We start from the raw sequence: 17,458 nt of genomic DNA on the forward strand, positions 1-17,458 counted from the left end.
GCTCACGCCGTGTCGGCGCGGCCCGGCCGCCAGTGTGAACACCGCAATTCAAAACCATGTGTTTGATATCGAAGCGGGCGGCGGCCCGGCCAGGCTCGGCTCGGCCCGGCCGGCAGTGTGAACACAGCCTTAGGCTATTCGAGCTCACTCCATGGACCTTCCCAAACTTCCTTAAACATACACGTATCTATTTCTTCATCAGATTTCAAAGAAACTGCTTAGTTCCACCCAGAACTATATTTAAAAGTCATTTAACTGACTAGATGGAAACAATTATCACGTCATAGGATGAAAATTACAGTTCCAGGTAACTTAAAATAAATTGCAAAAGTTTGATTTTCTGTTAACAACAATTATTTATGATTTATTTCATTTAAATTGTCTACAATTCGTTTTACCGAGGCTTATTTGTGTTGTGATTGCCTTTGGTATTATAATTGTAATATCTGTGCCATGTAAGATGTTTGCAGAATACATCTGTCCCGTATACACATGTTTATCCGAAGTTTGACAGTAGTGACTAGTGACGTGAGATGTAGGGGTGTTGTGGTGTTGCTCGGTCCCAATGATAGAGCCTAGCGTAGAATTCCGTCCATTTTATTAAGAGTAGGAAGTGCCTGTTAAGTCACCATTGAAGAGTGATAATTATGTAAAGTAGAATCATAGAAAGAAATGTCATCAACGAAAACTGAAACGGAATGTCTTGAGTCTTCTGCAAATGTGATGTATCAAGCCCTCAGCGAACTATGCAAGAACAATGCAGCGTTTTTCCAGCATGATGATACTGAAAGTGGACAACGCCTGTATGCTGGTTTCCTTGCCGTCATGGATCACGTTGAAGTTGTCGGCCCATTAGTGGAAAAAGTAAGGAAAGTGGCTCCTCAGTATGACTTGGATGTGCGGACACCTGGTAACGGATATCGCAGTTTCGTGGTGATGGTTGACTCCTGTGTTACCCACTGTATGAAACTGAATAAAGAGATTTGCTCATCTCGTGACTCTATTCTCTTTCGGAAGAGTGCCTACGTCCGGTGAGTCTTAGATTATGTTAAAGATAAAGATGTACAACAAAATTTGTATGAATGAAAATGAGAGTAGTAATGTCACTTAACTTTTCTTGCTGTGGGGAAGGGGGGGGGGGGGGGAGAGAGAGAGATTGTGTGGGGAAAAGAACACGTCGCTAAAAATATTTTTCTTTTTGTAATAATCGTTTAGTTCTGTTATGTCTCTTAAAATTCCTTATTTATACTTGCGGCGTAGTTGATTGACTGGCCCTTTTTGTTTTTTTAACCCAGTTTGTGTATAGTGCATTAACTTGTAATATGGGAGAAGCCAACGTAAAACAAAATGTGTTAAAATGTTAATCCTACAAAAAACAATATAAAACATCATATTGCAATTACAATGTCGCACACATTTCTCCCTAGATTAATACTTACTACATACAATAATATATTAAAGTGATCACAGTGCATACATAAACTAATAACAGCATTCCTTAAACATACATTCTTCCACACTATAAAATTAATTTTCTATTAAATAACCCTTTAGAAGCTTCTGGAATGTTTTAGTAGGGAAGACAAATGATAGACTTTGGTTTATTGGGGAAATTTTGGGTCATCTGTAATGGAGTTGGTGTGTAGAACTCCAGTGCAACCTATTCTTTAGTGTTACTTGATTGTTTGGGATCTCACCAGGTCGGATTAATGAAAGATGTCAAAGAAGTTAAGAGGTGGGACTGCTAGATTTCTTACCGATGGGTTCATTCAGCATGTAAGAATTACGGAAATGCATTAGGAACTCAAAATGAGACTCCCTGAAGGGATGATGATGATCTTTCCAGGGAGCACTATTGAGAAAATTTAGAGAACTGGCATTTGAAGTGGACTGCATAACAGTTCTACTGCAGCCAATGTACATTTCACAAAAGGGCCGCAAAGATTAGACAAATTCGGGCTTGTACCGAGCATATAGATAGCAATTTTCCCGCACAGTATTTGTGAGTGGAGCATGAAGGGAAGTAATTAGTAGTGGTGTGAGGTACCGTCTGCCACGTAACCTACGGTGGCTTGTGCACTATGTATGTAGATGTAGAAGGAAGACTATTGAGTTGTACACTTGAGTATCTGTGACCTCCTTCAGCAATTGTCTGTGTGGTATACTTCTCAGTTGGCTTTCATTTCTTGTCATATGGATGAATATCTAAATTTTTTCTAGTGATCTGATTAGTGAAGTTGGGCAATTCCACAGTTACGGGTGTTACATGTACACACCTTAAAATCAGGAAAAATAATGTAAGGAAAAATATTTATTGAATTTAATATTGAAAACTTCTAAGGCTTACATTATATTTCATCTTAGAAATGTTGATACTGGAATTGTTTTATTGTTCTCCTGGTTATTAATCAAAAAAGTAGTGTTACAGTGTTACCAAAAGTAGACCTGGCCCCTGTTATGAGTTAGGGAATTCTCTAATTTCTGCAAACTTGATGAAGCTGTTATTCTTGTAAAACACGTGTTAAGAGATATTGCCCCAAATTTTATTTTTAAATATAAATTTTTATTTTTTTGGGACATCATAACGTAGTATATATATCTTTTTTGCTGTTACGGGTGTTACATTAAATGTTTCGGGTGTTACATAGATGCATCAGTTTTGATTCTTGAAGGAATAAATTTACCTCTTACAATTGCATAAAAAGAGACAAAGTATTGTAGTTTATTTGGAATAAAAGTATGTACTTAAGGAAATATATTTGAAGGATAAAGCTATTTATTACACAAAAAATTTTGTTACAATTTTATAGTACAACTAGGCCAAGATATCGTTACTTACTTAACATTTACCTCATTTTGTAGGCCTAATAAATTTATGACAAAAATGTTTTCTTATTGTTGATTGGTTTAAAAACTTCATTTAATAATCTTTTTCCGCAACATCCAACTCAAAATTGAACTCTTAGTACCTTGTTGTTTGATTTCTGGTGTTGTTACCTTAGATAGTACTTGACTGAATTTCAAAAAACAAACATCAGTTTCATGTAGTTTAAAAAGTGTTTTACCTTTTCCTACTGACTTCAGAAACATTATTTTCACATCCTCCTCTTCATCAACCTCACTCTGGCAGATTCCCACATAGCGGTATTGAGTTTTGGATGGGGTTGGCTTCTTTTTGTCACTTAGAATGTCAACCAAGACAAATAACCTAAATTTTAAATCAGAGTTTTCAATTTTATTAGTTAGGTTTAACTCGCAAGCTCTTCCAATATTGTCTTGTGATTCAGATAGTGAAACAGTCTCCTGATTACAATCATCAGAACTGCACACTTCATAGAAGTTTATGCATCTTTTGCATGTAATGTTTTAACTTTGGCCTCCTCAGTGGTAAATACTGACACCCTTGTCATTAATGACTCTGCTGTTTTTGAAACCAGCAAATCAGTTGTGTTACAAGGCCGAAAGTGATGGCAGCCCTGGATTTGAGGAATTGCTTGCAAATTTTTCCACCTTTCATCCAAAATAGGAATGCTTGGAGGGCAGCGTGGAGGGTAAAAATCGTAGAGGGAGACAAAGAGATGAATACACTAAGCAGATTCAGAAGGATGTGGGTTGCAGTAAGTACTGGGAGATGAAGAAGCTTGCACAGGATAGAGTAGCATGGAGAGCTGCATCAAACCAGTCTCAGGACTGAAGATCACAACAACAACAGAAATGTTATGCTCCACTGTTATCTTATCAACCCATAGTACCTTAATTTTAGAAAAGCTCATCAGAGTGTAGTCATAAAAGTCAATTGCATTGTTAATAATAACTTTCCTAGATCTAACAGCTGTCCACACGCTCCTCTTCAGTGCACCTCCAATGCCATCCATGGCTCCTTTACCATGTGAACTGGCAAAAAAATTCCACTCAACTGTCAATCCGAAGTCTCTCTCAAAATAACATAGATTGGACAAAGTATATTTATTTTTGAACTGCCCAGCACAGTTGTCAGAAAATATAAAAACTCTTTTAACTTTAGGAAACGCTTTTTTAATGTCTGTTATAACAGTTTTAAGAAAAGTCCACACAAAATATTTTGTGTGTGAAAGGTCATTACTGATGACTGCATAGGACCTGACTTCATGGTTTGCAAACTAAATGCAGAAAGTGCAAATAGTTACTTGTGAATGTGCCCAGTGTGCACTCTGTACCTCATCTTGTGGAATTAGAGCATAATTCTCTACAAAGTCCATTTGAAGAACACATTCTTCAGCGTCAAGGCTGTTTTTCTTTCCTTTGATGAAATCACTCTGCTTTATCTTCACATAGCAATGTTTTTTAAACTGCGACAATTTGTCAACCAGGCATCATCGCAGCTCCCTGAATGTTCACTAAGACAAGGATGATGTTTTGTATCATTTTCCCATTGCTGCCAGACAATCTTTTTAGTTACGTCAAAGCCTTCTGGGATAAATTTGCTCGATTTAATTTGACATTCCTGGCATGACCCAAAAACAGTCTTCGTTCTGTGAATTACAACTTAATTCGTTCAACAATTCCTTGTGATTGCTTGGAACAGCTTTGCTCAAAGACTCAAGTATGCTTATGAAATTGTAGGCTCTTATGAATGACTAGAATTTGCCTCAATAAGCAGTTTACTGGGCCTATATAAAATTTAAAACTGAGGTTAGCAATATTGTTGTCCTTGGGAAAGTTAGAATGGAAAACATAAACTATATGTAATCTAAAGAATTTTGGGCTTAATTAACTTTTTAGGAGAACATCAGTTGAGTCAGGTTAATGCCCCAATTAACTTTTATAATGTAGGTGCAGTGCTTAAACAAGTGTATGTAGAGGAATAAAAATTTTTGTTTTCAAGCTTAAAACTGTTTTCATATGTAATAAACATATTTAAAAAACTTTTTTCATTCATAATAATACCCTTTGGTTATAATTTAAATGCAAGGCCTAGGCCTACTAAAGATGAAGGTGGCATTAAACCTTCCAATTCAAGTTACGGGTGTTACGCATGTGTTAAGTAACACCCGAAACAAAAATTAGTAACACCCGAAACAGCTCTAAGAGTGTTAAATAAGACTTCAAAATGCCATGTAATGGTATGATATTGTGAAACATGTGCATAACCTCACTTTTACGGAAAGGTATTGTACAGAACAAATTTACTAGATTACAAATTAAACTTTTGTACCTTTTTTGTTACGGGTGTTACAAGCTGCACATATATTATAAAACTAACAAAATAAAGAAATGCAATTAGCTTAGCTCAACAAAACTAATTATTGTGAGCTATAACAATGTTGACTTCAATATTCTTTGCAACAATAGAACAGTCAGCCATAGATAACACAACTAATACTCATCTGGAAATAGCATAAAACATACCTCTCTGTGGTGCCATAGAGTAGTGCACTTTAAACACTTAGTGAAGGTAGAAATTTAATTTTTTCATAGTCATGATTATTTTGCAATGAACAAATGTACTTTTAACTTGGCATTTTCAAGATTATATTTGAAATATTGTCATTTTAATTTTTTTGTCACAAAGTCTCTTTAACATGGAATGACCCAGTTATTACTTTCTATGTATGTGGCTGGAACTGTCAGTAGCTTTAGGCAGTTTTGCACAAGTCTATTTGTTTTTTATTCAAGAAGACCATGATTTTCTTTTAATGAAAAAATAATTTTATATTATTGCTGCTGGTATTTCAAACAATAGACCTAATTCCATTTTGTAAGTATAGTTCAAATGACATGTGGTAGATAGTACACAGAATTTGGTAGCGTGCTGTGCGAGGTGTTCCATAATAAATGTTACAATACTTTGTTTTGCAGCAGACAGTCTATATGTTCTCTGCATTCAAGCTTACTGTCAACTGTAACTCCCAAAAGCTTTATAGGGGTATTTTCTCCCAATCTTGCTTAATTTATAAATACATGTATTTGACCTTCCTTTTTTCTCTTGATGAACAACATGGACATTATTGTTTTGAGCTCCAATAAAATCGTTGTGTATGAGCCACTGTACTTCTATTTGACAAAAATGTGCTTGTTTCCAGTTTTCAGATTTTCTTCTACATTTACAAAAGTCATGTCACCACCATACAGTATTTTTTGATCCGCATTGCTTGCTGTCTCTTTGTTTCTAAATAGGTTGAACAGAAGTGAACCAAATACATCTTAGGGGTACACGATATTTAACATCCTGGGTTTCAGATGTGCATCCCAATTCCACTGTCACATACTACTTTTGTTACAAACATATAATTTTATTGACTGCACTTTGTGTCTATGTGTGGTACAGCTTTCAGGTTTTTCAGTTAGTAGCTAGACTATGAATTAAACCTCTTCCATGTTAAATTATTTTGTGCAACATAGAATCGTCCTCAGCCTAAATGTATTAATGACACACACACACACACACACACACACACACACACACACACACACACACACAAAACTTTATTTATTTATTTATTTTTTTTTTTTTTTGCTTTGACGCCAGTGACACTTTCTAGCTGCGAGTGTAGGGTGCATCATACAGTTTTATATTACAATAAATGAACAGCAATGGAAAAAGGATTGGATTATATTTTACAGGCACATGTGAGGTTATTGCACAGTTTCTTTTTACAAAATAACAGCTAATATTTAATTTGATATTAAATGCTCATTCATGCTGTATATACATCTCTCTGTAGGACACACTTTTAAACAATTTTTAAATATATATGATCCTTTACTCCCCTAATTGATTTCGGTACCTTGTTAAAGCCTTTTACATGCTACATCAGGGACACTCTTGTCTGTTTGATATTTCGCTGGCTTGTGTAATAATTTTCCTTTCCTTTTGTTGCATTATTTTATTGCCATTCAGCGATTACAGCAATAGACAATGGCACACATGTAACACAATACAATTGACAATTTTAAAGAAACGACAGGCTTGTTAAAAGTGTCACAATACTATATAACAGTTGAAATATTCATTTACTTTGTAGAATGGATGGGGTAACTAACCAATCATACAGTATTTGTTTGAATGCTTGTTCAGATAATTCTTCTGCAGATTGTGACATCATATTAAATAATTTGTGCCACATGAGTTCATAGCTGTTCAGTGATTTGGACACTGTGGTATGGAGTATAAATGCAACTGTGTTCCCTCTTGTATTCTAAGAGTGTACATTTCCTCTCTGTTTTGTTTTTGGTAACAACTTTTTTTGTGTAAATTAAAGCGTAGTATATGTCTAAGTTTATTACAGTCGTGATCGTTTTGTTCAGTGTGCCTTATAAGAAGAACCAGTAACTACTCTTATCGCTTTCTTCTGCACTATTAAGATTTGTGCTCACAGCTAGAGTTCCCCCCCATAAAATAGTACTGTTTGTTAGCATGCTTTGGAAGAGAGAAATTAGGCTGTTCTGACATACTTTTTGAGTACGCAATCCATAAGTCACTTTCACATATAGATTACTCTTGACAGCTTGCTACTAATATATTGCACATGACCACCCCAAGGTAATACACTCTATTACTTTCTTTAATATGTTGCAAGCTATGTCATATATATCTACACTGTCTGATGGTTTTAGCTGTTTTACTATTCTTAGGGTGAGACTAGGTGAGACTTCAGAGACGACAGATGTACTTGTATTAGCCGGTGGTGTACAAACATTTTTGAAAGAATTTCTGGTGAACTAGTATCAGGTTTGACAATAGCATTCCATTCCTCAACTGATTTAATAACATAGTCATTGAATTTTTGAGGAGATATGTTAATTGTCTTGTTTCTTTCGTTTTTAACAACACTATTTATTAGTTTCCATGTGCCTTTCCATTTACTAGTGGAATTCTCAACACGGCTAAAACTGTGTTCTTTGTTTGGCCTCCACAATGGTCAGTTTTCTGGCTTTTACGTACATTGTACAACAGGATGATTCAGTTTTTCTGATTTGTTAGTTCTTCAGTATGCCATGGGTTTTGTTTATTTGTGTCCTTGCTTTTGAAGCCTTTGACAGTTGTTTTTCATTTCTGTATGGGAATGTTGTTATTAAATTGTCAAGACTGCTTTACAAGACCTTTCAAATATTAGCTTTGCTGACAAATCATTATATAAACTGTAATATGTGTCACTGTAACATTGACCAAACTAGTCCCTGTCAACAAGGGATTTACAAACCCTGAAAATTTTATCATTTGTGACAGGTCTGGTGATTACGACGGGTCGACAGAAGTGTCCGATCCCACGCATCGGCTTTGACCCGTAACGTAAGGGTGTTGTGGTGTGTGACGTCACGACGGCGCAGAGTTTAGTTTGTGTTTGCGGTGTGTTTGTAGATGTCATCATGTTGTGGTTTGTTGTGCCCTCTGGTGGTACGTTTAGGGCTTTCGTTTGTGTGGTGTAATGGGCTGAGTTTGGTCTTGCTCGTTATACAGAATTGTTTGAGTGTTGGCTGTTTTTGTAGTGCAATTTGTTTCAGTGAGTTAATGATGTAGTGGTTTTGTGGGAATTTGGGAAGTTTTTTGATGTCATTCCCCCCCCCATGGGGGTGGGTGTCTAAATTTGATTATATTTAGTTTGTCCCCATCCAAAAAGACCCAATTTCCCACAATTGTCTAGTTAGTGTCATTAGGCTTTTTGTGGAACATGTATGTGTTTGTTTTTCGATGTATTTTCGTCTTTATAATGTGTACGTAACGACTTTATATGCGCCATATTGGAATCGTGGTTTATGGTCATTGGTCATTTCCGCCATATTTGTGAAGTCATGGGTCAAAGCAGACGGGCGGGATCGGACGCTTCCGCAATTCCATTACAACTTTTGGGACAGTCCTTGTAAATTGCACTGTATTAGATAGTTTTTGAGCTCAGTGACTCTTTGTGTTTGTGTGTGTGTGTGTGTGTGTGTGTGTGTGTGTGTGTGTGTGTGTGTGGTTAATTGAAACTCTGCATTTTGTGTGTGCATGTGAGTGGGTGGTATTAATTGAAAATCTGCATTCAGATCTCCACTTATTACAATGTCATAATGCAACCATTTTGCCTCTCTAAATACATCTAACAGCATGTCCAGTTTTCTAGAAATGCAGTGGTGATACCCATAGGTGGCCAGTACAGGGATATTATTACTAATTTAAAACTATCAATAACTATACCAGTACTTAAAAATTCTGTTAGTCACTCAAGTACTCTAGATCCAACCTATTAATGGAGCAACTGAGAGACTGGTTAATATAGATTGCTCCACCACCTCTTATATGCAGTTTTCTACGGTATCTATTTGCTATATTGTAGCTATCAAGTTTGACAACTGTAAGTTAACCCTCATTGCCATAATATTCTGATGTATGTACATATATAGTGAGTACACTGTCATGTTATAGTGTACAAAAGCTTGTATAAAAGTTTGTCTGGGTGGTATTTATGCTATAAATCTCTCTGCTTTTTTCTACACTTAAAGTATTATTAACTATCTTGTGCACATCCCCATGTATGAATTGTGTCTGCAGCTCATGGCCTAGTGGCTGGAGTTGCTACCTCTGTATCATGGGGCCCCATGTTCGATTCTCGGCCGGGTTGGGGATTTTCTCTGCCCGCGGACTGGGTGTTTGTGTTGTTCTCATCATTCGTCGTCATTTGTGACTGTGGCTAGATTGGACTGTGTAAAAAAAATTGGTCTGTATAAAAATTGGGACTTTGTATGGGCACTGATGTCTGCAGTTGAACGCCCCCCAAACCAATCATCATCATCATTGTCATATATGAATGGAGTAGGACAGATGTGGGAACACCTTGTCCTGAGAACTTCATCATCTAGAACATTTGCTGTTCTGCATGTGAGGAAAATGTGTGTGTTTATTTTGTTACTTAGTACATCTGTATGCTCCCACCCCTCCACGTCAAATGTGTATCTAAAACGGTTTCTAAAATTTTGGTTCTGGTTACTTCTTTAATTGATCATTGTTCCTCTTACACATTTCAGTGTACTTTGTTTAGAGTGCTTCCTTTCAAAGCACCTCCTCTATCTTAGCTGCATGTATAATTGAAGTGTCATCAGCATACATAGTAATTTTGTTTTATATATTGTGAGAGATCCTTTATGTAGAGTATAAACAGAATTGGTATGAGCATGGAGCCTTGGGACACACCATGTGTGACAGTTTGTAATTCTGATATATAAGCCATTATACTCCTCCCCCTACTCTTGTATGTCTGATTTCTGTCCACTGTTTCGTACTCATGATGTCTGATTTGACTGGACGTAGCATTACCCTCAAATTCCATTGCGATGCTTTCATTGTACCATGTGGTGTTCACTACGGTGGTAAGACACATTACAGTTTCCCTGCAGTTTTAATTTCCACTGCTGTAGCTTCAAATATCACTACTCTAGCATATTTTATGCTATTTTGGATGACATGACGTTAGTTGATTTGCAGCTGGAGAAAATGGCAAAACCTCGACCTTTACGCAATGTTCTACAAAAATAATTTTTAAAGTTGTAGACCTCCATCTGATTTTCTTTTAGCCCATGTTCTGACTTCTAGAATGTTTGGCTTATATTCCTGCAATATTACCTCTAAACTCATCTGCTTTGTTTACATGCTGAACATTGTAGTGAATTATTCTGTTGTCTTTAATTTTAATAATTCCATTTCCTATGATGCACTAAGCATTTCACTAGCTCCTCATGCTGCTGTTACATTGGATTGATTCTTTTCAAGTTGTGTCAGTAAAACTGGCTAACCTCTTTGTATTGTGTCTAAATACCTGGCAATATCTTTGCACTGGTAACTGAGATAAGTGCTTTCAGTTGCGTATGTTCCTGGGATCTTACTCTGCTGACAAAACACCATAAAAGATCGTCAATGTAGCAAGCCTCCTAGGTCTCTGTCACTTACACTGACTGAATGCTGCTGCTGCAGGTCTCAGGAACCTCCACTGTGTGGGTTGCTGCTGCCAATAGACCCAGTTTTTGTCTCAATGGCTGTCCTTGATTGGTTGTTGCTGTAGCTACTGATCCTTCTGTGTTTACTTTTGGCACCAGCGAGTAGTCTGTCTGCTCTTCTGTGCAGGGTATGGAGACATTCAAAGAAGGGCTGTAGTCAAGTCTTGGTATCTGTATACTTGGACACAGAATAGTAACTGTTTATTAAATATGCAATTTTTTTACTTGTGAAATACTTTCCCGTTCAGTTTAAGTGCAAGCCATGTCTTGTATAATCTTCTCTGGCCATATCATCCACTGCGAGGAAGTGTGCATGGGGAAGCCTTGGTAGAGTTCCAGCATAAATTATTTGCTTTCTTTATTTCTGCATATACGCATGGTAAAACAAGCAGTCTTATCTTGTAAAAATGTCCGAAATAATTAGTTTGTTTACCTGGCCCTTCCAGTCATTTCGACTTAATTCTTCCTCACAGAATTTTGACATAGCGAATTTTCTGGCTTGGGCTAGCTTAAGCACAACTAACAGTGTACCACTTTACATTTTATACACTTCGCACCTTTTGTGACTTGCTTTCTGCAGTAGCAGTAGTTTATCACAATTTTTAGCTTATCACAGTATAAAGTAGTTGCTTCCCATGCTCTCTCATTATTGTAATTTTCCATATTACACAAATTTATCAAAATTGGCACATATTTCTCATATATTTTCAGAAATTTAACTACATTCACATGATTTTTACATTAAGTATTTATACTTGGCATCTCTTGATTTGTTCTCCATTGTGTTAAACACACACACACACACACACACACTCACACACACACACACACACACACACACACACACACAATTACGCGATTCGACGACCAACCATTTCATTTATGTAATTTTTAATTTTTTTTTTTTTTTTGTAATTGTTAGCAAGGTAGAATCATGTGGGCAAGTGCTGGCATCACTTGGAACTGTTGCCAGACATATACATACCCTCCTATCATGGTCACCCCCTGGAGAGCTCTTCCCAGCTGACAAACATTCACCAGAAGAACTATTGAGGCAAGCAGAAAATGTCAACATGTATTGCTTCTATGGGTACTGTCTTGGGCTGCAGGTAACTCTGATACTAAAACTATTGATTTTTTCACCATAATGCTTTATTTCTGTGCTAATTAGGAAGATTGCTGAAATGGAATGCTAAGTTTCATGTTTATGCTTGGAAATCTTCTCTGCTTTCTTCCCTGAAGATCTTAAAAATTCTTCCTAACCTTTCTTTCACTACATTAAATGTTTTATTTTGCTTGTGGATCTTTAAAGGTTGGTGGATATCTGAAATTAAGAAGTGCTTCTTATCACTTAAATTTATTTAATCTCCACCTAATCCCTTAATTTTTACCTACTTACATAGTTACTTTGCTTCTATCTTCAGTTGCCTGACAGAGAAATGCATTTTATTGATTTATGGTAGTTTGCTTGCCCATTCGTATTTTCAGAGTTTATCATAAGAGAACTGATGTGTTGTTGTTGTGTTAATGTCTTAGATACTGCCTGTCATTTTTCACCAAGAAACTCATTTAAATGGTGGACATAAATGATTCATCAGAATCCAGTATGTGTAGCAGATGCACCACAACAACAGTTATTCTCATGACATCACATTTTCTGGCTTGCCAACTCTCAGCCAAACAGGCATCTTCAATCTTACCTAGAACCTTGGGCTATGGTAGAGATGAATCTGTCACAAAAATGTTCAGATTTCTTACTTTGTGAATAAAAACGCAGGTGTCAAAGGTGACATCTGCTATCAGTAGGTAAATTTATCCTTCTTGTTGCAACCTAAAGATTTGTTTCCTTGTGTACAAAAAAATAGGAGAATTTGTGAAGACACTTAAGGGGGGATGTAATGGAAAATGTAAACATTTATTTTAAAAAATCATTACAGCCACATTTATTAGTGTACAAATCTAAAATTTGCATGTGTAAAGCAAAAGAGCTGTTTTTAATGGAAAAATACAATAAAACATGCAGGATTAATATGTTGCCAGAAATCTGAATTTTTTATTGTCTTTGCTGCGCAGGATTAGCCGAGCTGTGTGTGTGTGTGTGTGTGTGTGTGTGTGTGTGTGTGTGTGTGTGTGTGTGTGTGTGTGTGTGTGTGTGTGTGTTTTTTTGTCCTTAGGATAATTTAGGTTAAGTAGTGTGTAAGCTTAGGGACTCATGACATTAGCAATTAAGTCCCATAAGATTTCACACACATTTGAACATTTTCGAACATTTTTTATTGTCTTTTATATAAAAAGCCATCACTCAAATTCTAATCATGCAATTAATCTGAAAATTTTATTGTATTGTCATGAGAAGGTTATAAGACCACTGAACTACAGTTATTAATTTATGGTACAAATTGTATCATTAACAGAGTTTTTAATTTTGCACATCCAAAATTAACTTTTTTTCTACATACAATCATGTAAAAATCAGAATGTAATTGTAGTTCCAGGGAGAGTGCAACATGTTGCAAACAGTTCCTGAAAATTTCATAGCATTAGTGTATATACTGTTTGAGAAAAGGCTTCTAATAATGTAAACACATGTAAAACAGAGAAAATTAGGTTCAAAGATTTTCTTCTCATACTTCTACAAGTAATAAGCTTACCTCAATTTTAAAATCCTCCATACTGATACTCCTCATCCTCCAGGTTTCTCTTCTCTCCTCTTCGAATCTGCCTGGCCTGTATTTGCAAGTAAGACACTGACCTGGTGGCTTTCTTGACCCTGCTCTCGTCGATGGTGTTAAATGCTTTTGTCGTAAACACACTAGGATCTATACCATCTTTCTTCAGCACTCTATTATTTCTGCTGTTGTATTATAAAACTGCATCATAGACACCTATTTTGAGTACTTAAAGTCCACAGACTGTCCTTTTTGAGCATCTAATCCAAATTAAGCTATTGAGGCTTTCATTTGCATTTTGTGTCTTTCCGTGAAGACACCTCCTCAGTAAATCAGGGATTTCAAGACACCTGAATGTGGGCTTAATCACATGCATAACAGGTTCTGGTAATGAGTGTTTATGTGAATATATCTCATTTCTGTTGTTGAACTTGCGCCGATCGTCTGACAGACACAGATTGTACATTGGTGTTTGTTCAGTGGATAGTTTGTGGGAAAAAATTTGCCCACTGCACTCATCATTGCCTCTAAATTGAATGTGTTTTTCCTAATAACTCTCCCATAAAATAACTGAAGAGAATCAATTTCTTTGAGTAAGCCTGTCTTTTCCTCCTAGTGGTTTTCCGTCCTCAAGTACTTCATCTTTCTTCTCTTTCAGCAAGCAACGAAGCCTACCACCAAGCCTCTTTTGGATGTGGCCAACACATTCCAACTTTTCTATTGTTGTATTGTGCGGATTTTTATCTGTTACAGCTTTGAATGAAGAGTCCCCATCACCAAGGTATTTAGTATGTCTAACACCATATTGGTCCTCAGATCTGGAGAACATCCTCACAACTGCAGTAGCCTCTATGCCCCCACTTGAGCCATTATAATTTTTAGAGCATGCTAGTGCATGCTTTTCTTGCCACAATTTCTCACTGTCTTCATTGTTGGACATTTTCCTTGTTGCACACTGGTGGTAGTACTCAGACATAATTTTCACATCTAAAACTTTACCTGAGTCAGTACCAATAACAGATGCTACTCCATACGGAGACATGTCCGCTTTTCATCCAGGTCCCATCTACAGAGACACAAATGTCAGTAACATTTGTAGGAGATTCACTGTCATGAATATCTACCCCAGGACCTATTTCTTTTTTGCTTTATTTCCACCAATTCCTCCAATGCTTTCTTCACAGAAAGTTTGGCAGTATCGCATACAGCATCAGACATTTCTTTATTTATTTTTTCAGACCTTGCACAAGGTGGAGGCTTGTTGAGAAAACCATACAATTACCCCCTTCCCTGCCATGTCCAAGGTATCTAAGAGCATGTGCTAACCTAAAATTGCTTTCATTGCTACCAGTGTCAGTTTTTTTGGAGGAGGAAAATGAAAATCATAGCCACATGAATTACAAATTAATTTAAAATCACAAGCTATTCCAATTCTTCTTCCTTCAACAGCAATCATGCATTCTGTATTTTTACAGCTAACACATTAACATGAAAACTTCATAGCCTGGAAGAGAAGCTCTAAATCAATAAGTCTGAATCCAGTGGAATCCATATCAACATCATTCACGCACCTGTACAATTCTCCTGTCCCAAGTTTCGATGATGTAACTTAGAGCTTTTGTTCTTCATGTCAAGCTCCTTCCTCTTTTCTGTTGGTAAACTGATTTCCATGAAACCTCCAGAGTCCAAACATAGTTTTTCCACCACCCATTATGCGTAAATCTTGACTTCCATGTAAAGGTTAGCTAATAAAACCTTCCACCTACTAACGTATGGTTAGTATTGTCAAACTGTAAATAAACCACATGCAAGAAAGTTTTCAGCCAAAGATAGAGATGTTAGCCAAAGATATCGAAAGAAAACAGGCTTCATACCGACAAAGATTCTGCTGACACAAGCAGTTTCCCAAATGTTGGAAAAGGTGAGTGTGGCCACCAGTGCAGAGATAATCAGTTTAACAATTTAAAAGCATTTCTGAAGCTGCTTTCATGATGAAATTCACACACAATATAGATTAAACAGTGTAGATCAAGAAAATAATATTTAATAAATGAAAAGCACCAGTTTGCTTTTGTTCTACAATATTACTTTTATTGTTAACCGGTTTTCGATTTACAAAGCCATCTTCAGACATTTACTGAGTATTATCACCGAGGAAGTTAAATTTTTGCAAACAACATTGGAATAGAAGTAACACATCTAGACTGAAGTAGAAACATACAGTAAGTAACATCTTTGCAATGAAAAAATAAAAATTGAACAGTACATAAATAGCAATGGAGTAGACAGGAAAACTTTTAGCACAAAATAGGAATAGCATGCCTACATAACAGTTTCTATTAATAAACAAAACTAATAAAATAAAATAAAATTAATACTAGACAAGGCTACATCAAGAGGTATGAAACATGGAGAGTGATACACAAACCAATTAAAAGAAGAGACAATTATCAACATAACTACAGCGTACATAAGGAACTTAAGCAACATCAATAAGATAAACAGAAATAAATAAATGCAGGTGTTTGAGGGAACCTACAGTTTGAGAGTGTGGTGGTACTGCATTTTAACATTAACATTATAATCAAAGTAGTGGATGTGTAACAGTTCCCATTAAATAAATGAGCAAAGTAAAATATGAACAGTATTTGATGAGACAACTACAAGGGGTGTTAAACATGGACAGTAATAAAAGTACCAGTTACATCCCACACTCTCTTTTCCTACATATTCCAATTTTCCTGTATTCATTAAGTTCTTTTGTTTTGTTGAAGTTGTCTTTGTATTCCACGTAGACTGTAGTTTCAATAGTTAAGGCTTTATTTTAACTGGTACTTGTATTACTGTCCATGTTTAACACCCCTTGTAGTTATCTCATCAAATACTGTTCATATTTTACTTTGCTCATGTATTTAATGAAAACTGTTACATAGCCACTGCTTTGATTATAATGTTATTGTTAAAATGCAGTACCACCACACTCTCAAACTGTAGGTTCCCTCAAACACCTCAATTTTCCTGCGTTTATTTATTTTGGTTTATCTTATTGATACTGCTTAAGTTCCTTATGTACGCTGTAGTTACGTTGATAATTGTCTCTTCTTTTAATTGGTTTGTGTATCACTCTCCATGTTTCATACCTCCTGATGTAGCCTTGTCTAGTACTACTTTTATTTTATTTTATTAGTTTCGTTTATTAATAGAAACTGTTATGTAGGCATGCTATTTCTATTTTGTGCTAAAGCTTTTCCTGTCTTCTCCATTGTTATTTATGTACTGTTCAACTTTTACTTTTTCATTGCAAAGATGTTACTTACTGTATGTTTCTATTTCAGTCTAGATGTGTCACTTCTCTTCCAATGTCATTTGCAAACATTTAACTTCTTTGGTGATAATACTCAGTAAATGTCTGAAGATGGCTTTGTAAACCGAAAACCGGTTAACAATAAAAGTAATATTGTAGAACAAAAGCAAACTGGTGCTTTTCATTTATTATAATGTTGTTCTACCAAGAACTGACAGAAGATTCTGTTAACATAAAGTAATATTTTTGGAAAGTCGATTTTTTGGACCAAAATCCTTTACATCCCACCTTAATGGGGGGGTAGGACATCAAACAGGTCAACTTTGAGCAGGAGAGGCACTACAGGACATTTTAATTTCCACTGTCTTTACTTTTATAAATAAATTCATAAAAATTTGTCAGCCTGACGAGGAAGGATTCAGGATTCACACTCATAGTGGTGGAAGTTCAAAAATGTAATAAAATAATTTTTTTTACATGTGAAATTTCATCATTTTTTCATTTACTATTGGCTGCATTTGTTGCTATAGGTTCA

At 36.0% G+C, this 17,458-nt stretch overlaps 1 protein-coding gene across 4 annotated transcripts in view; it reads left to right on the forward strand.

Moving 5' to 3' along the window:
- Positions 1–483: 483 nt before the first annotated feature.
- The window catches only part of LOC126457322 (hormone-sensitive lipase), a 115,266-nt gene continuing 98,291 nt past the window's right edge, over positions 484–17,458 (forward strand). For 3 of the 4 annotated variants that reach the window (XM_050093517.1, XM_050093518.1, XM_050093519.1), the window contains exons 1-2: positions 485–1,031; positions 11,873–12,059. In XM_050093517.1, coding sequence (XP_049949474.1) covers positions 673–1,031; positions 11,873–12,059 — 546 coding nt within the window. In that variant the 5' untranslated portion in view covers positions 485–672. Of the gene's footprint in view, positions 1,032–11,872; positions 12,060–17,458 lie in introns of all 4 variants that reach the window. The other variant, XM_050093516.1, reaches the window with a different exon arrangement.

This window comes from Schistocerca serialis, chromosome 2 (assembly GCF_023864345.2).
Source record: "Schistocerca serialis cubense isolate TAMUIC-IGC-003099 chromosome 2, iqSchSeri2.2, whole genome shotgun sequence".
Taxonomy (NCBI): Eukaryota; Metazoa; Arthropoda; class Insecta; order Orthoptera; family Acrididae; genus Schistocerca; species Schistocerca serialis.